Raw genomic sequence first — 22,202 nt, 5'->3', positions numbered from 1 at the left:
CTCAGAGCTGGTTGTTTTTTTTGTTATACAGAAATGTAGTTCAGTTGGAAGAGCATGGCACTAGCAATGCCAAGATTATAGGTTTGATTGTCAGGGAACAACAAACTATTGCACTGCAAGTCTGCTGTGGGTAAAACATCTGCCAAATGCTTAAATGTAAAATGAATGGGGAAAAATACTTCAAAGCCAAGGCCACTTAAAAACCGGGCAGTCACACTTGCGCTATGTTGTGATATTTTAGCTACTAATTTTGGTCTGTTGTTTTGAAAATTGACTTTTAAACAGTTCCTAATTTAATAACATTTATTTTGGCTTAAAACTGTGTGTCTGGAGAGCTGATCTAACAGGCAGTAACATGACTCTAAATGAAAATGTCTTTTGCTTGTTGCCATAGCAATACATGGCATGGTACCTTGTGTGGCATTTAAGCAGAATTAAATGGCCTTTAGATCTTCAGGCCTCTTGTTTTGTGCAGATTTTAAGGCAGGTATTAAATGCCTAGAACAAATCTTTAAACGTGGCGCGATAAAACTCTCCGTCGGCTCAGACGACCTTGGGCTAAAGGTAGAGCAGATCATTTGGAGACAGAATGGAAAGACTGTGACTTGAGCTGACCTTCACTTTTCAGCACAGAGATGGGAAAACTCCAGCGCCTCGGGACGCAATTCTGAAAATGCTTACATTGCACTTCTTTTGGGAAACTGCAGAAAGAGCCCAAAATAGGAAAGTTTGAAATGGACCTCACTGCCCTCAAAGTGAACAGAAGCTACTGGTGGAAAGAGTCTAAAGTGTGTGGTTAAGAGATGAGTAATGGGAAAGATGAGCGCAGTTGCAGAGTGACAGATGCACTCCTTCCTGCTCTGTCATTAGGCCGTCCCTGTGATCAACACAAGAAGACAAAGAGCCTGTTTAATGGTCCAAACCACAGTTATGAATGTGGTTTTCTTCCTTTTTTGGGCTTGCGAGAATCGTTTGTATGTCAGCACATAGGTAAGCGCTTGTAGCGGTTAGTAATGGCCTGTTTAAGTGAGGAGGGATAAAAACTTGTGCTTGAGTTACGAGAAATGCGGCTCTCTCGATAAAACAGGGCTTAGCTCATACGTGCATGACTCCAGTGTTTATTTAAAACTTTTGTTTCTTTGCACTGGCAAGTCTCATGAAGAAATGTCAAGACAAAAGTAAAAAAAAAAAAAAAAGTTGTATTCAATTGTGGTGATTAATTTTTATTTTATTTTTTTATTTAACTTTATTTTTTTATTTAATTTTGGCATTTCATTTTATTTAATTTCGTTTTTTGTTTTATTTTACTTAGTTTTATTTAATTTAATGTAATTTTGTCGTTTTTATTTTGTTTCATTTGACCTCATTTCATTGTCATTTTATTTCATTTTATTTCTTTTCATTTTATTTAATTTCATTCTTTATTGTACTTTATTTCATTCCATTGTCATTTAATTTCATTTTTGTTATTTTATTCAATCATATTTCGTTTTACTTCATTTAATTTAATTTATTTTTCTTTTTATTTTACTTTATATTTTTTCACTTTATTTTTTTAATAGATTTCATTTTTTTCATTTTATTTCATTTATTTTTTTTAATTTCATTTTGTCATTTTATTTCATTTTACTTTAATTTAATTTAACTGTGTTTTATTTTATTTTTCTATTTTATTTATTTCACTTTACTTTAATTTAACTGTGTTTTATTTTATTTTTCTATTTTATTTCATTAAATTATTAAATTTTACTTTATTTTTTCTTTTATATTTATTTTATTTCATCTCATTTTGTTTTGTTTTTTATTTTATTTTATTTCATTTTGTCATTTTATTTCATTTTATGTTATTTTTATTTTATTTTGTAATTTTAGTTCATTTTGTCTTTTTTATTTTACTTAATTTTATTTAACTATTTTAAGTTTATTTAATTTTACTTTATATTTAGTTTTATTTTATGTAATTTCATTTTATTTCATTTAATTTTGTTTCAATTTAATTAATTTTAATTAGTTTTATTTTTCATTTTATTTTTTCATTTTATTTTATTTTTTATTTTACTTAATTTTATCTTATTTCATTTGACTTTTAGTTTTATTTCATTTAATTTTAATTTATTTCCTTTTACTTTTATTTAATTTAATTTTTGTCATTTCATTTTACTTTATTTAATTTTTAATTAAATTATAGATCGACCGATATGGGTTTTTCTATAGCCGATCATGCCGATGCCGATGTTTAGAGGTCAGGGTCAGATAAAGCAAAATCAGGCAATAGTGTAATCTGCCTGCCACCCACCTGCACCTATATTTTTCTCTAATTTATTTAACCGCACACAATCTTCCTATTACAATTATTCTAATTCTTAGTTTTGCATGATGATATGATGAATGGATGGTTCATTTTAACAGCTTAATCACTCGTGCTTTTAAGCCAAATCCGTGCTGAAAAAAATAACGTTTACTGACATCTGGACGTGACCATAGGTATAAACTCGCAGTATCTGGGGTGACGGAGAGGATGGTGCGGGCGCGAGCGCATCAGGTACAGTCATTAAAATATATTTAAAAGGAAACTGGCGCCACAGTCCTGACCACATAACTCAGGTTCAGATTTTAGAAAATGTAGTTAATGTTTACATCATTATTGATTTATCTCATCCACGCGCGACACACCCACAAGTAATTAGAATGCATTTTTTTATTACCAAACCCGTGGATATAACCACCATCCGTGCATCACTGTCTCCGAGCGAGGCGGAGTAATCGCAACGCTGCATTGTTTGTGAGAGCCACCGCCTTCTCCACCCCACGCACAGAGTGAAATTCTCTGACTCGGATACAGGAAAAATAAAACAGAACTTATAACATTGGGGCTAATATGTTAGCAAACAAGCTGCTGATCATTTTAGACTACAGTCTTTAAACTTAACTGCAAATAAGCAAACCTATCACCAGCTGTAGCATTTTGCCAGTTCCCGACGGTCCTATGATTTTCTTTCACTAAGTGAAAGCAACACTTCATAGTTTACTAGTAATATATAGTACATATATGGCCATGGGACTTTGAAATATCAGAATTTAAGCCTTACCTTTATCTCTCAGAAATGTTATTGAATCTTACAAACTTTTGACTTGGGGTCCTTCACAGTAGCGTTCCACCGCACCAATAACACGGAGCTGCCCGCAGACGTGCCTGACTTTAAATCAGCGCTACTAAACACGGATATCGGCCGATGCCGATATACCGTAAATCCTCTAATATTGGCCTGTATTCCATTAGCGGCCGGGTCTCCAACATTGGCCGGTCTCGCTGTCAGCTGAGGTAAATAATGGCCGGTCTCTAATAGCGGCCGGGGCTATTATTAAAAGCAACGTTTGTCTGGGCAGCAGAGTATGTGAGCGGAGCGCGGAGTGGAGCGGTGTGATTTTGAATGGAGGGAGGAGCGGATTTTTGAAAAGTCGGAGCGTCATGGTTTTCACTCGCTCCAAGAGCACTCCGCCACCGCTCCATCATGAGTACAATTCATGCCAACGGTCCGTAATATAACTGCATATTAAGCAAGAATTCATATGTTAAACATGTTTAGCTAGCTTGATAGAGATGGATCACTCAAATCAGAAAGAATGTGAAGGCTATGATGACGGCAATGGATGAGCAGTAAATTATAGTTCACAAGGAATTAGTTTGTTCCTTGTAGATACTGAATATTTTCAGGTGATTTAAACAGGTACAACACTAATTCACACGCAATCGCTCTGTCAGTAATGCATTAAAACAAATGTAATGGTATCTGATTTCGAATAAACAGACATCTGTAAGTAAATGCAGCGATCCATATAGGTAAAATAACTGATGAAAATTAATTTTTATTTTCATTACAAACTTTGCACGGCATAAAGCAGCAGTTATACTCTTTTAATGCTGACAATGTTATTAGCTTTGTATGTTGTAGGAACAAAGTTTGCACACTAGTGTTCCAAACTCTCCTGTTATTTTATTTTTGTATTTTTTATTTTAACATGTGTTATGAACAGGGCCGTTATATTTCAAACATTATTTCTTTTTTTTGATGCGGAGCGAAGGTGGAGCGGTGTTTCTGATATCAGTGAGCGAGGAGTGGAGCGGGAAATTGTGAACCCGGAGCGGAGCTGGAGCGGAGCGATTATTAAATGCACCTAGTATTTTATAGGTTCAAATAGACACAAAATCTTTTTTTTTTTTTTTTTTTTTTTTTATTCTACTGGTAGTTCGTTTTGCTCAAATACAAATTGAGGCCTGCCTCTAATTCTGGCCTCTTTCTAATAAAAGCCTGGGCCGCAATGCGCTTGAGTAAAATAAAGGCCCGGGCCTGTATTAGGGGATTTACGGTATTAAAAAATGGAAAATATCGGCCCGATATATCGGCCGGATGATATATCGGTCGACCTCTAAATTAAATTATTATTATTTTTTTAATTTTACTTTTTTTTTTAATTTAACTTAATTTCACTTTTTTAAATTTCATTTTTATTTCAGGATGACCCGTCAGTTCTTAGGTCTATTTTGGGTTAAAGAGGGGTTATCAATTTCTCTATAAAATGTGTTCTGGAATGAGGGAGGACATAAACGAATGAGGTCGATTCGGTCTTAAAATGTTCCTTATGCAGAGACTGGCCAATTCTCCAGACAGCTCTTCGTCACAGGCCACATCTTTGGAATGCTGGAAGACGGAATGAGCCGATTGGAGGTGTGACTGAGAGTGGGTGTGTCCTTATGAGTCAAATCGCTGATGGTTAGATGATGTCATATTTTTGTGCCGTTTGTTGTGACATAACTGTGAAAACATCTGTTTATCAAAGTTCATAATTACCCCTTTGCCCAGTACGCTGATAGACGTCTAGTATCCTGACTATTGTTTTGGGAGCTTGGGTTGTCAGACATGTCAGTGTATCTGTCTACTGTTGTCTATCACCAATAAATTACAGTGTTTGCTTCAGATGGAAAGCCATCCTTGAAGACAAATGTCTGAGCATGTCTGTATGTATTCTGGAATATACTTTTATTACAGAGGGTGGTGTTGTTTTGGTTTACTTGGCCTTTGATAGCCCTTCGGGCAACCTCTTTAGTTGTGGTCCGCAATGGTGCTTTGAAACACAAAGTCTCTTTATAGCTTTATTGCTTTAGACCGCTGTCCTCGTTTGCCCTTCCCATGTACTTTAGTCAGTGTTCGTTTTAAATCATTACAGTTATTTTGAAATTAGAATTGATTTGTCTCAATGTGTTTGTCTTCGTAATCTTGTCAAAATGAAATGACTTGCTTTTGCCCGGGAAACAGGGAATCATTACGTAGGCTGCACAGTATGTTTACTAATAGACAAATAGTTGTTTAGACTTAAAGGAATAGTTGATCCAAAAATGAAAATTCTGTCATTAATTATTCACCCTCATGTCGTTCCAAACTGGCAAGACATTCGTTCATCTTCAAAACACAAATTAAATTAATTGATGAAATCAAAACATTGATAAAATAGTTAATGTGGCATCAGTGGTTCAACCATTTTTTTTTTTAATTTAATTTAATTTTACTTTATTTTATTTTACTTTAATTTAACTGTATTTTATATAACTAATTTAATTTAACTGTATTTTATTCAAAATTATTTTATTTTATTTCATATTTAGTTTTTGTCATTTAGTTTCATTTTACTTTTTTAATTTAATTTAGTTTTATTTTTCATTTTACTTTATTTTATTTCATTTTTTATTTAATTTTACTTTATTTTATATTGATTTTATTTCATCTCATCACATTTCGATTCATTTTGTTTTATTTTGTAATTTAATTTTTTATTTTATTTTTTTACATAATTGAATTTAACTTTTATTTCAGTTTTTTTTATTTTGTTTCATTTTGTCATTTTATTTTATTTAATTTTGTTTTAGTTTTAGTTTTTATTTTATTTTATATTTATTTTTTCATCACATTTCGTTTCATTTTGTTTTATTTTGTCATTTTATGTAATTTTATTTTATTTTTATTTTACTTTTATTTTATTTTACATAATTTAACTATTTTATTTCAGTTTTATTTATTTCATTTTTGTTTCATTTTGTCATTTTATTTTATTTTGTTTTAATTTCATTATTTAGTTTAGTTTTATTTTTTCATTTTATTTTGTCATTTTGTTTTATTTTGTATTTTACTTTTATTTAATTTTATTTCATCTTATTTAATTTGACTATTTAGTTTTATTTCATTTAATTTTACTTTTTCCTTTTCCTTTATTTAATCTCATTTCATTTCATTTTGCCATTTCATTTTACTTCATTTCATTATTTCATTGTATTTCATTTTTAATTTAATTTAATTTATTTAATTTTACTTTATTTTATTTAACTTAATTTCACTTTTTTTATTTCATTTTATTTCAGGATGACCCAGCCATTTCATTACTTGTTGAATAAAGTTTTCTAAATAATAATTTTAACAATGTCCTTACTACCTTTATAGACCTTGAATGTGTTGCATACTGTCTATGCAAGGTCAGAAAGCTTTCGGATTTCATCAAAAATACCTTCATTTGTTTTCCGAACATGAACGAAGGTCTTACAGGTTTGAAACGACATTAGGGTGACTAATTAATGACAGAATTTTTGGGTGAACTATCCCTTTAAACTACTGTTACTATAATGTAACAGATGGAAAATGACCTGAAAATTTAGTTTCATGTTTTTTTTTTAAAGCATATTAGTTTTGAAGATCTTGTCTTTGCACCAGCTTTTCTTCGCTTTGTAAGCAATGCATTTTAGAAAACGTTTCAAGTTTTATTTTATCATCTATTACCTACCTTCTTATATTCCTTTCAGGAAAATAGATTGCATATTGAAAATCGAACATATGTTGTGCAGCTATATATTGCATCTACCAGCATATATTGTCAGTTGCACTGTACCACTGTTTATTTCCTCTGCCGTTTCCTGGAACAGATAACTCTTGTAAAACTGCCGGTTGTGCTATTTTCTTCTACATTTTCTCTCTAAACTGCTATCTGTAAGCAGGCACTGAGGAAAAAAACACCATTGCTGTCACAGGAAGTTGTGTATAGGCACAGCACAGGAAATGTAGACTCATGGGGAGGTCACTGATGGAATGCAACTATTTTTACAACTTAGTCAAACTAACCCAGACAGTCCAGTTTAGGGCAGAAGTTCAGTGTATTATCTTGAATACAGTGCTTATCTTGAGTACAGTGATGGTATTGTATGGTAATACCGTGGTACTTTTGATATTTGGGTTGCATTGACAAACTACATATTTAATTGTTTATATTCAATGTACAGTCAAACCAAAAGTTTATTCAGACACCTTCAACATTTCTCACATTATTAGTTTATTCGCTATAGCTTAGAAAATGGTAATAAAATATGACAAGAACTCAGAGTTAAACTGTGTCAGAACAAATTCATCTTGATAATGTCAGATAACTTTGATAGAAAGGTATGTAATAGATTACAAACAACCAAAAATTATTCAGGCAACTGAACACAAAGGAAAAGCATAGTTGGAAATGGTATTTTTTTAATATCTGTGCTGAGTGTTTATGACTTCAGTAACCCAAATTTTTAATCCAAATCTGAGTCACACGTCTCTATTCAAAATAATTTGGATTAATTCACACGTACAGCTGCAACATTCCATTCAGACTGACAAAATGGGTTTTGGAGCCAAGGAACCAATTTAATTCCCATGATTCTTGTTGTGTTTGGCACAAATGCCTGTCTGTCTGCCCATTAGACTGTCCTTAGTTAACATTTTGAACATTGCAGTGACATGAGTCATTTTTATGAATGAGCTAAAGTGAATTCTTTCTCTACTTTTTCTCTCTGCAGAGCTTTTAATCCTGCCGGAGGAGAGCAGAAGGTAAGACAAGTGGCCCCTTTTCTCTCGTGTTGGACAGAACTGCGAAGCTTTCGCAAGACCACTCAACCAGCTCCTGATATCTGAAGAAACACATTTAGATCGGTTCTCAAGTTCTCAGCTGCTTTGAATACTTCAGAACTGAGCAAACACACACACACACACACACACACACACACACACACACACACACACACACACACACACACACACACCTAGCTATCAAAATGTCTTGCCATAGATGTTTATTTTGCTATCCATACATACTTATTTCAGCTTTCAACTAGTGTGATTTCACTCACTTCACACAGTGCTTCATAGTTCATTCATAACTCATTCTCATCTAAGTTTCATGGCTCTTTTGGCTTTCATGTGCTGGTTGCAGTGTATTGCGGAAGTTTGGGCGGTTTGTCTGTTTGCCTGTCTGATTCACATGTTAAACATCTTGCTTTTGGTCGTGCTTAAACCTCCCTTCAGCAGTTTTTGGTTTGGTAGAATTTGCATCGCCACAGAATGCACAAACCCAGATTGAATCCACATTTCCCAGTTGGCCATCTTCACATACTATAACAGCAAAATGTGATGAACTTATAGCCTTTATATTTAAATGTCTAACTGTAGGATTGAAATGCAAAATAAGTAAATGCTAATTAAAAATCTAAAACATTCTTGTATATTTACATTACGTTATGTGTTATGTATATATTTTTTATTTAACGCGTGTATATATACAGTTGAGGTGAAAAGTTTATATACACCTTGCAGAATCTGCAAAATGTTAATTATTTTACAAAATAAGAGGGATCATACAAAATGCATTTAGTACTGACCTGAAAAAGATATTTCAAATAAAAGACGTTTACATATAGTCCAAAAAAGAAAGTAATAGTTATATTTTTTTTAAAACATCCCCATTCAAAAGTTTACATACACTTGATTCTTAATACTGTATTGTTACCAAAATGATCAGTCCTTTGTTTATCCTGAACTGCCAGCTGTTCTTCAGTAAAATCCTTCAGGTCCCACACATTATTTTTATTTTTATTTTTTTCAACTTTTTTGTGTATTTGAACCCTTTCCAACAATGACTGCATGATTTTGAGATCCATCTTTTCACACTGAGGACAACTGAGAGACTCATATGTAACTATTACAGAAGACTCAAACACTCACTGATGCTCTAGAAGAAAATAATTATGCATTGAGAGCCTGGGGGTGAAAAAATTTGAACGGATGTGTACATTTTTCTTATTTTCCCTAAATGTAACTTTTTTTTTTCATTTAGTACTGCTCTTCAGAAGCTACAAAATATACTTACATGTATCCAAAAAGACAAAATGTGACCCTGGACCACAAAACCAGTCATAAGGTTAAATTTATGAGATATATACATCATATGAAAGCTCAATAAATAAGCTTTCTATTGATGTATGGTATTTGTTAGGATAGGACAATATTTGGCCGAGATACATCTATTTGAAAATCTGAAATCTAAGGGTGCAAAAAATCAAAATACTGAGAAAATCACCTTTAAAGTTGTCCAAATGTCCAACAATGCATATTACTAATCAAAAATTACATTTGGATAGGTTTACAGTAGGAATTTTACAAAAAATCTTCATGGAACATGATCTTTACTTAATTTCCTAATGATTTTTGACATAAAAGAAAAATCAATAATTTTGACCCATACAATGTATTTTTGGCTATTGCTACAAATATACCCCAGCGACTTAAGACTGGTTTTGTGGTCCAGGGTCACAAATAAGTCAATCTTCTGATCTTCAAATGTAAAAAGTTTTCACCCCTGGCTCATTGTTATAAATTCAACTATTGTTTTTTTCTTATAGACTATGTGAACGTCTTTTATGTGAAATATCTTATTCAGGTCAGCACTAAATAAAAAAATAACATGCATTTTGTATGATCCCTCTTATTTTGGTAAAATAAGTAGTATTTCTAAAAGGTGTATGTAAACTTTTGACCTCAACAAATGAATCAGACTTAACTCCTTCTCTAATAAAAAACGAAATGGAAAAAAAGGGGAGAAACTGCACCCTCATGTGGCTGCAAAAGCCCATAGCACGAGTCTCTGCAACACCGGCTGTTATAATCCTCGTCGTATCAGTTATAGTTTGCTTTCAACCCAGTCAAGAGCAGAGTGCAGCCAAAATGAAGGAGGACATTTTAGCTGTACCTTGGCCTGATCTCAAGATAAATATTTGTGTCCAGGGTGTGTTCGCACTTCTCAAACAATCCCCTCCACTCTCACCGCGCTCGTAATTCGCTGTAATAACACAAGAAGACAATTCACACCTTTCCCCCTCAGATAATCCTCTCATTTGGAAAGGATTAAGCATTAAAACCGTATCTGGGATTGTGCATTTACCCGCGGTGCCACAAGTGTGTGTGCATGATTTGACCTGCATGGTATTGCATTTGCACTGTGTCTTTCTCCACACTCAGGATTCACTCACACCTGCATCCAGTCAGCCCAAGTACTCATTCGCACCGAGCACGGCCATAAACAAGATGGCACGACCGTTCTCCGCAGCCCCTGGCAGCGCCAGCAAGGGGCCTGTCATCAAGCCGGTGTCGTACGCCCCCAAGCTTAACTTCAGCTCGCCGCAGCCTCACAATGGGTAGGTGACCAGCCAGGTCTCCGACAGAGATTCAGGCTCATATTCTGTCTTTAAAGCGAGTTTGATGTACTTAGTCCACAATAATGAGCTCATCATACCCAAGGCGGGCCAAGATGGGTGAGAACGCCTGCAGAATCCTAAGTTCTGCGTTGCGTTCCTGCATAGTGAGGTGTTGTGACAGGAGATTTGAGGTCAGGGAGTTCAACAGTCTGGCCTTTTGTGGTTTTTCTGGATTTATAGTTTGTGCTTGTAATAAACAACACGGCGTTAAACAGCTGTGTCTGTTTTCCTTGTTGGAACAGGCGGTTGCATCGCCACCCCTGTGACCATACTGTTCTGGGATCCGCTCGAACAGGCCGTCTTCATCTGTTTTCCTCTTCGTCATCCCTACGCGGGGACATTCTGCACCTTTTTTCCGCCTGGGTCCTGAATTTTAACAAGCACTTTTATTTAAGATGATCAAAACAACAGATGTTAGCAGTCAACTCCGGTAGAGTTGAAGGCAATAAAATTGTGTTGTTTTTTTAACGTAAACGTGCGAAGGAGTCTCCGAAGGTCTAAGGTTTTGATCGCCCCGGGTCGAGGAGGTTGAAATCTGTCTTTAGGCCAGGACTTGATGTTGTCTGTTGCTGTTTATAGAGTCGAGACCCTCCCATAAAATCTGCTGAGCCCTCAAAGTGCCGTTACGGCCCCGGTGCTGAATTACTTAACGGCCTTACTTGGAAAGGCTCCTGTACGATTTCACCTTAACACTAGTTTCCTCACAAACAAATTGCATTGAAGGGGATGTTTTATTCAAATAGGTGTCCTCTTTGTTTTATTCAAAAGGCAAAAGAAGTAAGGCTGCAACTTAAGATGGATTTTGAAAACATTTTCTGCTAAGAGGCAGAGGAGGAAGCTCTGGAGTTTTGGAGTGTAGTGCAGGGAAGGAGGGTGAATTAGAGCTCGGCTGCTGGAGTATTGCAAGTGTGTTTGTGATCCAGCACTCGTGTGTGTGTGTGTGTGTGTGTGTGTGTGTGTGTGTTTGTGATCTCCAGAGAACATGGAGACCTCGGTCACGTCAGCATTCTGAGCATGTTTACAGCACCGCACACCTACATGCTTGTTTTTACGACTGTTCACTCTGAGGGGCACTATTGCTTGCAGTGTTTGATGGAATGATACCAACCAAAAATGGTTAAAATGGCATTTTTTATTATATTCTAATTCTATTAAATATTATTTTAAACATTTAAAATAATATTTAATAGAAATACTGGGTATATTTGTAGGTGTCTGTGTGTAACACTGCTGTTCAAATGTTTGGGATCAGTTAGATTTGTAATGTTTTTAAAGGAAGTTTCTTATGCTTGTCAAGGCAGCATTTATTTGATCAAAATTTCAGTTTAAAAAATTTAATATTGTGAAATATTATTTAAATGGAAAATAACTGTTTCCTACGTGAATATATTTTAAAGTGTAATTTATTCCTGTGATGCAAAGCTGAATTTTCAGCATCATTACTCCAGTCTTCAGTGTCACATGATCCTTCAGAAATCATTCTAATATGATGATTTATTATTATATTATGCTTAATATTTTTTTTTTATGGAACCTGTGGTACTTTTTTCAGGATTCTTTGAATATAACGTTAAAAATAACAAAATTTATTTAAAATAAAAATATTTTCTAACAATATACACTACCATTCAAAAGTTTGTGGTCAGTAAATTTGTATTCTTTCTTTTTTTTTGAAAGAAATTTAAACTTTTATTCACCAAGGATGTATTAAATTTGTAAAAAGTGATGGCAAACACATACTGTTAGAAAAGATTTCTATTTTAAGTAAATGCTGTTCTTTTAAACTTTTTATTTGTCAAAGAATCCTTGTTAAAAAAAAAAAAAAAAGGGAAGTACAACTGTTTCCGGCACTGTTAATAAATCGGCATATTAGAATGATTTCTGAAAGATCATACACTGCCTTTGAAATGTTTGGGATCAGTAAGATTTGTAATCCAAAAACACAGAAAAAAGTAATATGAAATATTACAATGTGAAATATTTTTTTTTCTATTTTAATATACATTAAAATCTAATTTATTCCTGTGATCAAAGCTGAATTTTCAGCATCATTATTCCAGTCTTCAGTGTCACATGATTCTTCAGAAATCATTCTAATATGCTGATTTATTATCAATGTTGGAAACCGTTGTGACGCTTAATATTTTTTTGGAACCTGTGATACTTTTTTCAGGATTCTTTGATGAATAAAAAGTTAAAAAATAACTATTTATTTAAAATAGAAATCTTTTCTAACAATACTCACTACCGTTCAAAAGTTTGTGGTCAGTAAATTTGTATTCTTTCTTTTTTTTGAAAGAAATTTAAACTTTTATTCACCAAGGATGTATTAAATTGGTAAAAAGTGATGGCAAACACTTATACTGTTAGAAAAGATTTCTATTTTAAGTAAATGCTGTTCTTTTAAACTTTTTATTTGTCAAAGAATCCTTGTTAAAAAAAAAAAAAAGGGAAGTACAACTGTTTCCAGCACTGTTAATAAATCGGCATATTAGAATGATTTCTGAAAGATCATACACTGCCTTTGACATGTTTGGGATCAGTAAGATTTGTAATCCAAAAACACAGAAAAAAGTAATATGAAATATTACAATGTGAAATATTTTTTTTCTATTTTAATATAGAATTTTTTTTTTTTTTAAGAAATTAATATTTTTTATTCACCAAGGATGTTAAATCCTTGATAGCAAAGACTTACAGTTGTGTTCAAAATAATAGCAGTGTGTTTAAAAAAGTGAGCTCAAAATCCTTATACTATCTTTTATGTCAATGCATGCAAATGAAGAAAAATGTATCAAATTTGTTATTACTTAACAGAAAGTGAAAAAAGGAATATTAGAGTGTACAAAAAATAGTGCCTGCATTTTTCTTTACAAAGTCAAACATTTACTGTATAAACTGAAAATGCTGAAATATTTAGCATATTTGAAATAGATTTTTCTTGTAACATTATATATATATATCTTTACTGCCACTTTTGATCAATTTAATGCATCATTACTGAATAAAAAGTATAGTTATTATTATGATTTTTACTTAAACCAAACTTTTGAATGGTGGTGTATCACAGTTTCCATAAGAACTATTTTCAATATTGATAAAATAAGAAAGCATATTTCTAAAATATTCACTGATAATCACTGTTGGCTAGAAATCAAGATCGCTTATAAAATTATTTTATTTAAGTGACTGGAAAACCCATAAATCATTGGTCAAAATTTTGGGAAACGTATATTTAGGGTTTTGTCCAACGAAGCCAAACTCAATGTCAGTTAAATCCAGTGGCTGTAATGCTTAGGTGACGTTTCAGGGATATTTTTTAATAATAAAAGCACATTAAAAGAACTAAGTCATTTAGCATATTTAATAAAAGGTTCATCTCATGTTTTCAAGTTTTTCATTGTGTCACTTAAAGCACGCTGTGATTCTTTTCCCCACTAAAACCCCACAATTTGCTTTGTTTGCCTCCGCATCATGTCTTTCTAAATGCTGTTTATTCTTCTCTGCATTTCTGTGATTTATTTCTGAACTCTTTTATCTCCTTCTCTTTTTTTCTATGTCTTTTGTCATTCTACAGATGGAAGTTCTTGACAAGTTAGTAATGCCTTTCCTTATTTCCCTTCCTCTTCTGAGAAATGTTTGCAATTATTGTTTTTGGCTATCAAATCCCAGCCCCGTGGCTCTGCCTCCATCCGTTTTCATATATGTTTTTTCCTAAATTGAATTTATCTTTCCCTATTCCCAAGCCTGCGTTGTTGCAGCACTGGCTTTAGGAGACGGCAGATTTCTCACATCTAAGCTGCCGTCTCGCACTGTAATTGTTCACCGAGGGATTGTAAACGTACAGCTTTATTCCAGCGTTGATATTTCAGACCACAGTGATGGAGATCGGCGGACGGCCTCCATTCACTCGGTCTGAAGGCAGGCAGCTTTAATGGACACTGTTGTGTTGTTTGTTGTTGTGCTCCCACTCTTCCTCTCTGTTGTTATTTGTGCTCCTCTTCCTTTTTTCTCCATCCTGTGTTTTTTCTGTCTTCCTTCACTCTGGCGTTCATTAGAGGAGAAGCCTTCTATGAGGAGTTGTACCCTGAGGGGAAGTAAGTGCCGAATGCTTGTGGCTCGAATGCACTTGCTGAAAGAACGCAGACCTGCCGCTGACCTTACTAATAAACTCTTGCTTTTGTCGACATCGGACCGTGTTTCATTGCTTTTTCACTCAGTAGTTGAACTGTATTGAAACATGCCACTTTAGCTGGGTCGTTTGAAACTGTTAGCGAATGTAGTCGTGCACTTTGAGTGACTTCATTAGAGCATGAAGCAATGATGTGCAGCCTGAATTGAAACCACTTTTCGTGGGTGCTTTGATTTATTCTTTTGTGTGCATGTTGTTATGTATCTGATGTGTGAGAACAGGGTTTTCAACCTTTGCAGACCCAGAGACCCAGGATTTAAAAATAAATAAATAAAAAATCTTGTTTAATAACAGTTTTGTTGAAGACTGTTAGCATCTTTTACAAATTCTAAACAATTGTCTGTGTAATTTTGAAATGATTTTAACTCAGAACAGAACCAACAATATTCATAATGTAAATGTTTATCCGAAAGTTGGAAAAGAAAACCAATCTAGAGTACGATTACCATTACAACATTAAATAATAAAATTAATAGTTATTAAATAATTGAATTAATAAAATAAAACATTTAAATGAACAAAGACACAAATAAAAAGAAACACTAAAATAATGAACATTGGTAATATTATTAACTGTTACTTTTTATTTATCTATTTGATTAATAATTTTTTTAATAAATAATTTATTTACTTTATAATGTACATATTTGCTATTTATTTATTTACTTATCAAGTTAATGTAGTACTTGTTGCTGTAATAAATTATTTACTTAATGTACTTATTTGATATTTATTTATTTATTATTTAGTTAATACAGTACTTTTTGCTGTAATTAATAAAAATAATTCTAAAAGTAATGTTGAGATGAAATGAGAAATTAAGAAATTAAGAAATAATTTTAAAAGTAATGAAATTAACATCAATAACTATAATTAATAAAAAACAATTCATAAATGTGTAAAAAATAATGAACATTAATTGTTAAATAAAAAAGAATTTTAAAAGTACTGCAATTAATTAAAAAATAAAATGTATAAAAAATAATGAATATGAGTTGTTAAATAAAATAAAAATGAAATGAAATAATAAATTAAATTAAATTCCTTACTAATCATGATAATGTAGTTCTTTTTGCTGTGATTTAATTGAAAATAATTAATATTAATAACTATAATAAATAAAACATTTAATATAGTGATGCATATAGAAAAATGAATTGTTAATATAAAAAAGAAAAAAAAAATATTTAGAAATGAATCATATTATTATTATTATTATTATTATTATTATTATTAAAAATAAGTAAATAAATTCCTTAGTTAATGTCATACTTTTTGCTGTAATTTAAATGATACAAATAATTATAAAAGTAATTAATATCAATGCAAACTTGAATTAGTAAAAACAATTAATTTATAAATAAAGTATAAACGTAACAAACATTAATTTTTAAATAAAATAAAAAATGAAATGAAGTGAATTAGAAATTAAATTTTCGAAAATAATAAATACATAAATTCCTTAAAGTAATTATTATTCATGTAATTAATAAAGTAACTAAAATAAAAACAATAAATTCATAAAAAATGTCTAAAAGATAATCAACATTAATTTATTAATTAATTAAATTTTTAAAAAGAAATTAACTTAGAAATGTATTAAATTATTATTTAAAAAATACAAAATAAATAAAATACTTCCGGGCCCCATGGTTGAAATCTAAAACATCATCTTACAAAATTTACAATGCTCATAAAAATATAGTTACTCTAATAGATTTGTAATAACTTTTTTTAGTAGAAATAATACTTGCAATAACTGTTGTATTTTCTCAGAAACTTTGATTACCATGGTAAGTTTTTATTAGTGAATTCATGCACCCCATATTTTTTAGTTTTTGGATCCTCACGTACTGCATGTTCCCCCGCTGTGTTTGGCGTAGTCGTGTGTTCCTGCGCTGCACGCGTTACGTGAAGCCATTTGGCATTTTTTGGTGGTGTGCTGTGCTGCTGTGGTGAATAAGAGAGGTCACGAAGGACTCATGTCTCCAGGCACGGTCTGCGGGTGGAAAACATGCCCTGCTTCATCCCCAACGATCGCAGTAAGAAGAGACTGATCCAGGATACGGAGGATTGGCAGCCACGCACCGGCACCACCCAGTCTCGCTCTTTCCGAATCCTGGCCCAGCTCACAGGCACTGACTTCAGTAAGTCAGACACAGTCAGACACGTTCAGACCGCAGCCTGTCAGCGCCGTACACTCCTCTCAGAGCAGTTGTGTTTCTCATTTTGGGGTTTTCAGCATAAGCTCATTTGTGTCAACGGGTTTCTTTGGACAGATCATTTCTCAGAGAGGCAGTATTTTGTGAAGTAATGTGGAAAAAGACATTCCTAAGTAGGAGTGGGAGTTAGGACCAAAATCTTCAGTCATGATAAAGTTTTTCGTACTGTGGTGTATTAAAGGAGGACTATTTGTGCCAGAAATTCAACATTTATTTATTTATTTATTTATTTATTTATTTATTTATTTATTCATGCATTCATCCATCCATCCATCAAAATTCAGTTAAACTAGTAATTTAATTTTTATAAAATGTATCGTCTCATTTTATTTCAAAGGAAGCTCATTCATTATAAAATATTATATTATATTATATTATATTATTTTATTATATTTTATTTGTTTTTTTTATTTGGAAGGAAGCTCATTTATTATAAAAAAAAATAATATTTAATTTTATTTATGTCATTTAGTTTAGTTTTATTTTATTTTGTTTAATTTATTTGGTTTTATTTCACTTTATGTATTTTATTTTTTTTATGAAAAAATATTTAATTGTATTTTAATTGTATTTTAATTTTTTTGTTTTGTTTGTTATTTTATTTTGTTTTAATTATTTCACTTCGCTTTATTTTTCATTTTATTTATTTTATTTTAATTTGTTATTTTTATTTATTTTCATTTTATTTAATGTATATTTTATTTTGTTTTTAATTCAGTTTTATTAAATTATTTAATTTTTTATTCATTTTGTTATATTTTATTTAGTTTTAATTGTTTTATTTATTTAATTTTTAAATTAATTTTTAACTTTTATTTGTTTTGTTTTTTTTGTTTTATTATTGTTTTTATTTATTTAATTTTTCATTTAATTTGTTTTATTTTTGTTTGTTTTTATTTAGTTTTATTTTCATTTGTTTTATTATTTTTTATTTTTTTATTTCATATTATATTATTTATTTTGTATTTTATTTTGTTTTATTTTTTTATTTTTTATTTATTATTTCATGTCATTTCATTTTTCCGATTTACTTCCTTTAGTTTTATTTTTAGTTATTTTTATTTTGTGTTATTTTATGTATTGTTTTCTTTTTTAGTTATTTTATTTTATTTTAGAAGTTGTAATTTTATTTTGTTTTCTTTTTCTTTCGTTTTATTTATTTTTATTTATTTTATTGTTTTATTTATTGCATTTTGTTTAATTTAATTTTTTATTTTGTTTTATTTTACTTGACCTGAAATAATGAATTAGCAACATTCTGAGCCATTGCAAAATAGCTGGTTCAGGCACATTTGCAATATTTTTATGCTAAAATAATCTAATATATGTAGATATTTATTATTTCATGTCACTGTTAGTTAATTAGATGAACTAATGTTAAAATATTGCAAAGTTACAGGTTGAAACGACTCATTGTAATAAGAAAAAATACTCTTTATTTTTCTACTTTGTGTCTAATTTTTAAAACTGCGTTGTGTATTTACTGCAGTATAAACCGGTCTTCCAGTTGACACATTTTTAGCATCACAGTATATACAGTTGTAGCTCCCAGCCCTGTTCCCAAGTTCCTAAAAAAAACTCCCTCTCCTAAATCCCATCTTTACTTAGTGGCAGGGACTAATCTGAGTGTAGGAGGGCATGAAAGCATGTCCTAGAGGACCAAACCGCTGATCTGATATTGAGAGCGAGATCATAAAGAAGTGGGAAAAGTCGTCTATCTATAGCTTAAAGGGTTATGGCTGAGATTTTCTCCTTTATGCGATCTAGAGCCTGAGTGGCTTTGATTTGCTCTCGAGTAAGTGGCAGAAAAAAGGTGCGCAGTCAAACATTGTTGCCGTACCGTACCTGTACATCTCACGGGATTGACTCTTGTGATAAAAGGTGATGGGTAGTCCCTTTAAAAAGCGGCCGTTCTCGAGTGTTTTGTAGTGTTGTTCAGATATTGTGTTTGTGCGTCTGATAGTTGGTCTGATCTGTATTTCTCCTGCTTTTCTCAGTGCAGGACCCGGATGATGAGAACATGAAAAGGTCCAGGTAAAGAACTGTGTGAACTTGCTAATGAAGTGCGGTTTGAAGCATTAAATCGCTGCCTCTGACCTTTTACCACCCTCATTAGGAGATCACGGTGTTCAGCTCTCTGCAGAGAGACGCCGAAAATGTGCTTTGATCCGCATTATGAACCGTTGTGTGATCTGTGCATTTGCAGTATAGCTTCATACACCGAGTGCTGTGTGCCTTATAATCAGACCTTCACAGAATCATACCCACAGATTTCTGCAGAAAATGAATGCCTGTCATGCATAAAATACAGGTTTATTGATATAGTTTACGCCGTGGCAGATACCAATTCAGATTGATTGATTTTTGATTGGAACGATGCCTCATGTAGAGGACAAATGCAAGGGTTTATGGAGCTCCATAACGCAACAGAAGTTTCGCTATCCCATAAGGCCACAAGATAAGAAGAGTCATTCGATTTCTTTTTAAAAAGAGAGTCAGTAAGATTTTTAAAAAGAAATGAATACTTAGGAAAATAACACATATACTTAGGAAAGGATGTCTTAATGTGATCAAAAGTGACAATAAAGACATTTATAATCGAACCTAATCGCATGACGAAAACCGCTGGGTACGCTTTGCAACATATTCGATGTGAAATGTCCACTGAGTGGCGCTAAAGAGTGTTCGTTTTTCCCCCCCAAAACAGATGAACGTACATATGGTATGTTTTATGTGACGTTGGTTTTGTACATGTCACTGCATTTCTGAATTAAAATGTCAGTCGAGTGGCGCTATAACTCTAATGCTTCGTGACGTTTAAAAAAAATTTACCGTCTGCACTACACTGAAACCTGCCCGATAGTATGAAAAAAAGCGAATGTGGTGTAAAAACGCAATCGCAAGCATGCTGTTTTAACTTGTTTTTTGATCTTTTAGCTCTTTCATCGTGAGTCATGTTTTTCACGGGATTCGTACCCAAGGATTTTGCATCCTAAGTCCAATTTCATGCTAGCTGAGCTACCGAGCAAGATTAAGTTTGCAAATCCTAAAAAAAATTTTTTTTTTTTAATAATATTTAACAATATTAGGGGTGTGCAATAACGACAAAAAATGATATCTCTATATTTTTTGGAATTTTAATTAGACAATATTTTGCTAAGTGTGTAATGTACTGATACTTTGACAAGTTTGGAACTGTCGTCTGACTCCCAAAGCTTTTGATATTCTTCAAAAGTAACAGAAATGAACTTTTCCCAAACAAACATTGATTTACATTGATTTCTACCTTTTATAAGGCCCTTTTTTCCTAACCTAATTATATATATATATGCATCATCTTTTGTGTCAAATTAATTTTTAAAGCCAATACATTTAAATAGTAAGACACTATCAGGCTGTTACCAATCAAGTGAAATCGGTATCAACAAAATTTGTTTGCAATGCAGAGGTGCTACAGAATCTGCATCTTTAGTAGCGTTTAGATGCAGTTACACTGTTATTAGACTGTTTAATGCCAGACATGAATGCAGTTACAGTACAAATGCATACATAATGTTTTGATGTTTTAAAAACAAAATGTTCCATAGTGATATTTCAAATGATTTTGGGGGAAAGGGAAAGGGAGTCATTGAGGGATTTATCCAATTTTTTAATTAATTCAGTTACGCAACACTGTCGTGTGTCGCTTAGAGATGCAAAACAGTTCCGCTGTAGCTTTGTTTTGAAACTATAGTCGTTCATGAAATACAGCAAAAACAGGAGCTTGTGTCTAAAAAAGTCAATTAATATTAACCTTTTATTTGTTGGACTGTTTTATAAAATCAATATCACACTTGCAATCGTGCTGATATTATGAGAAACTGTACTCTTCGTGTGATAACAACTATATCAGATGACATAAATATAAAAGACATACAAAAGATATAAAAGTTATACAGGCGCATTTTTGCCCCCTTATCTTGAATATTAGGGGAATCCTAATTGTATATATATATATATATATATATATATATATAGAGCATAAGCGGCCATATTGGCGATACTCGGATGTAAACAACAGCATGGATTGCACAGTTAATGTACTACTGATATTTCACCTACCTGAACAGAAATGATAAGAACAAACACAAATGCTGTCAAGATTCATGTCCTTTTGGTCAAACGCCTTTTGTACCTCAGACAGTTTTTTTACACTCTTCTCCTTGATTTGTTATAACATTTGGCAGTCTGTAGTACTCCAAAAAAAATTTCCCCGGGTTTGACCGATTAGTACAGCCCAAAACATGACAATAATTGAACATTTTCTGCAGCAATAATCAGCAAAATATGCAAGTTTTGTTCGGTTCAGTGGCATTGTTTATGTTCAGTGCCGCCAATATGGCCCATTGATTGACTAAATCACAGAATGCAAGTGTGAACTCTAAATGCGCACGAGCAGTATCTGTGTACTCTGGATGTGGTCTTGTTTGGTTTTGCGATATACTCGATAACGTTAAATCACATATCGTTTAAACAACAATATATCTCACGCCACCGTGTTTTTACTGTTTTTAATCAAATAAATACAGCTTTGGTGAGCATAAGAGAAAAAATCGAGCCCCAAACATTTGATTATTAGTGAATAAGTGTTATAAAATAAGTTTTTGCCTTCAAATGTGTATTTTAATTTCAAAGACAATGAATATTCAAGTTGAAATTTGAATTCCACAGCCCTGATACTTAAAACATTCTGCACATCTATGAAAGTACAAGAATTTGGACACAGCCCAGCTGTGGTTTCGGAAATGCACTTTCCTATATTCCTACTCGATTTCATACTGAATAATTTCTTTCCACACCCTTAAAAAGGCATCTTGTGCATTGCTTTCCATCAAAACTCACTCTCTTGTGTGCAAACGCCCTTAAAACTTTTGGCTCATTAGATTGTGCTGCCAGTAAGCGTGTAGCTAGTACTCTCAGCTCCAAATCCATTTAGCAGGTTTTTCATTAAAATGAAAAAAAGAAATTGTGGGGGAAAAAAGTCTGCAGATTCTGTCTGGGCCTGGTTATGTACAGAATTTTTCTGAATTCATCACCACTTGCATCTTTTCTTCTTTACATCCTGTTCTTTTGTCTTTGTATGTGCTGGCATGTCTTTCTCTGCTTCTGTTTTGTTCTCACTGCTCTCCTAATTTCTTGTCCTCTGTCG

General features: G+C 32.4%; 1 protein-coding gene across 2 annotated transcripts in view; it reads left to right on the top strand.

The window, feature by feature from the left end:
* pdlim7 (PDZ and LIM domain 7) overlaps positions 1–22,202 on the top strand; it is a 65,177-nt gene that overhangs the window by 27,233 nt on the left and 15,742 nt on the right. The window contains exons 4-8 of one of the 2 annotated variants that reach the window (XM_073820490.1): positions 7,871–7,901; positions 14,178–14,194; positions 14,659–14,697; positions 16,785–16,939; positions 19,012–19,048. In XM_073820490.1, the coding sequence (XP_073676591.1) occupies positions 7,871–7,901; positions 14,178–14,194; positions 14,659–14,697; positions 16,785–16,939; positions 19,012–19,048 (279 nt within the window). Of the gene's footprint in view, positions 1–7,870; positions 7,902–10,364; positions 10,541–14,177; positions 14,195–14,658; positions 14,698–16,784; positions 16,940–19,011; positions 19,049–22,202 lie in introns of both variants that reach the window. The other variant, XM_073820491.1, reaches the window with a different exon arrangement.

The sequence above is a fragment of the Garra rufa genome, chromosome 16, assembly GCF_049309525.1.
Source record: "Garra rufa chromosome 16, GarRuf1.0, whole genome shotgun sequence".
NCBI lineage: Eukaryota > Metazoa > Chordata > Actinopteri > Cypriniformes > Cyprinidae > Garra > Garra rufa.
This window is presented reverse-complemented; position numbering and strand designations above follow the sequence as displayed.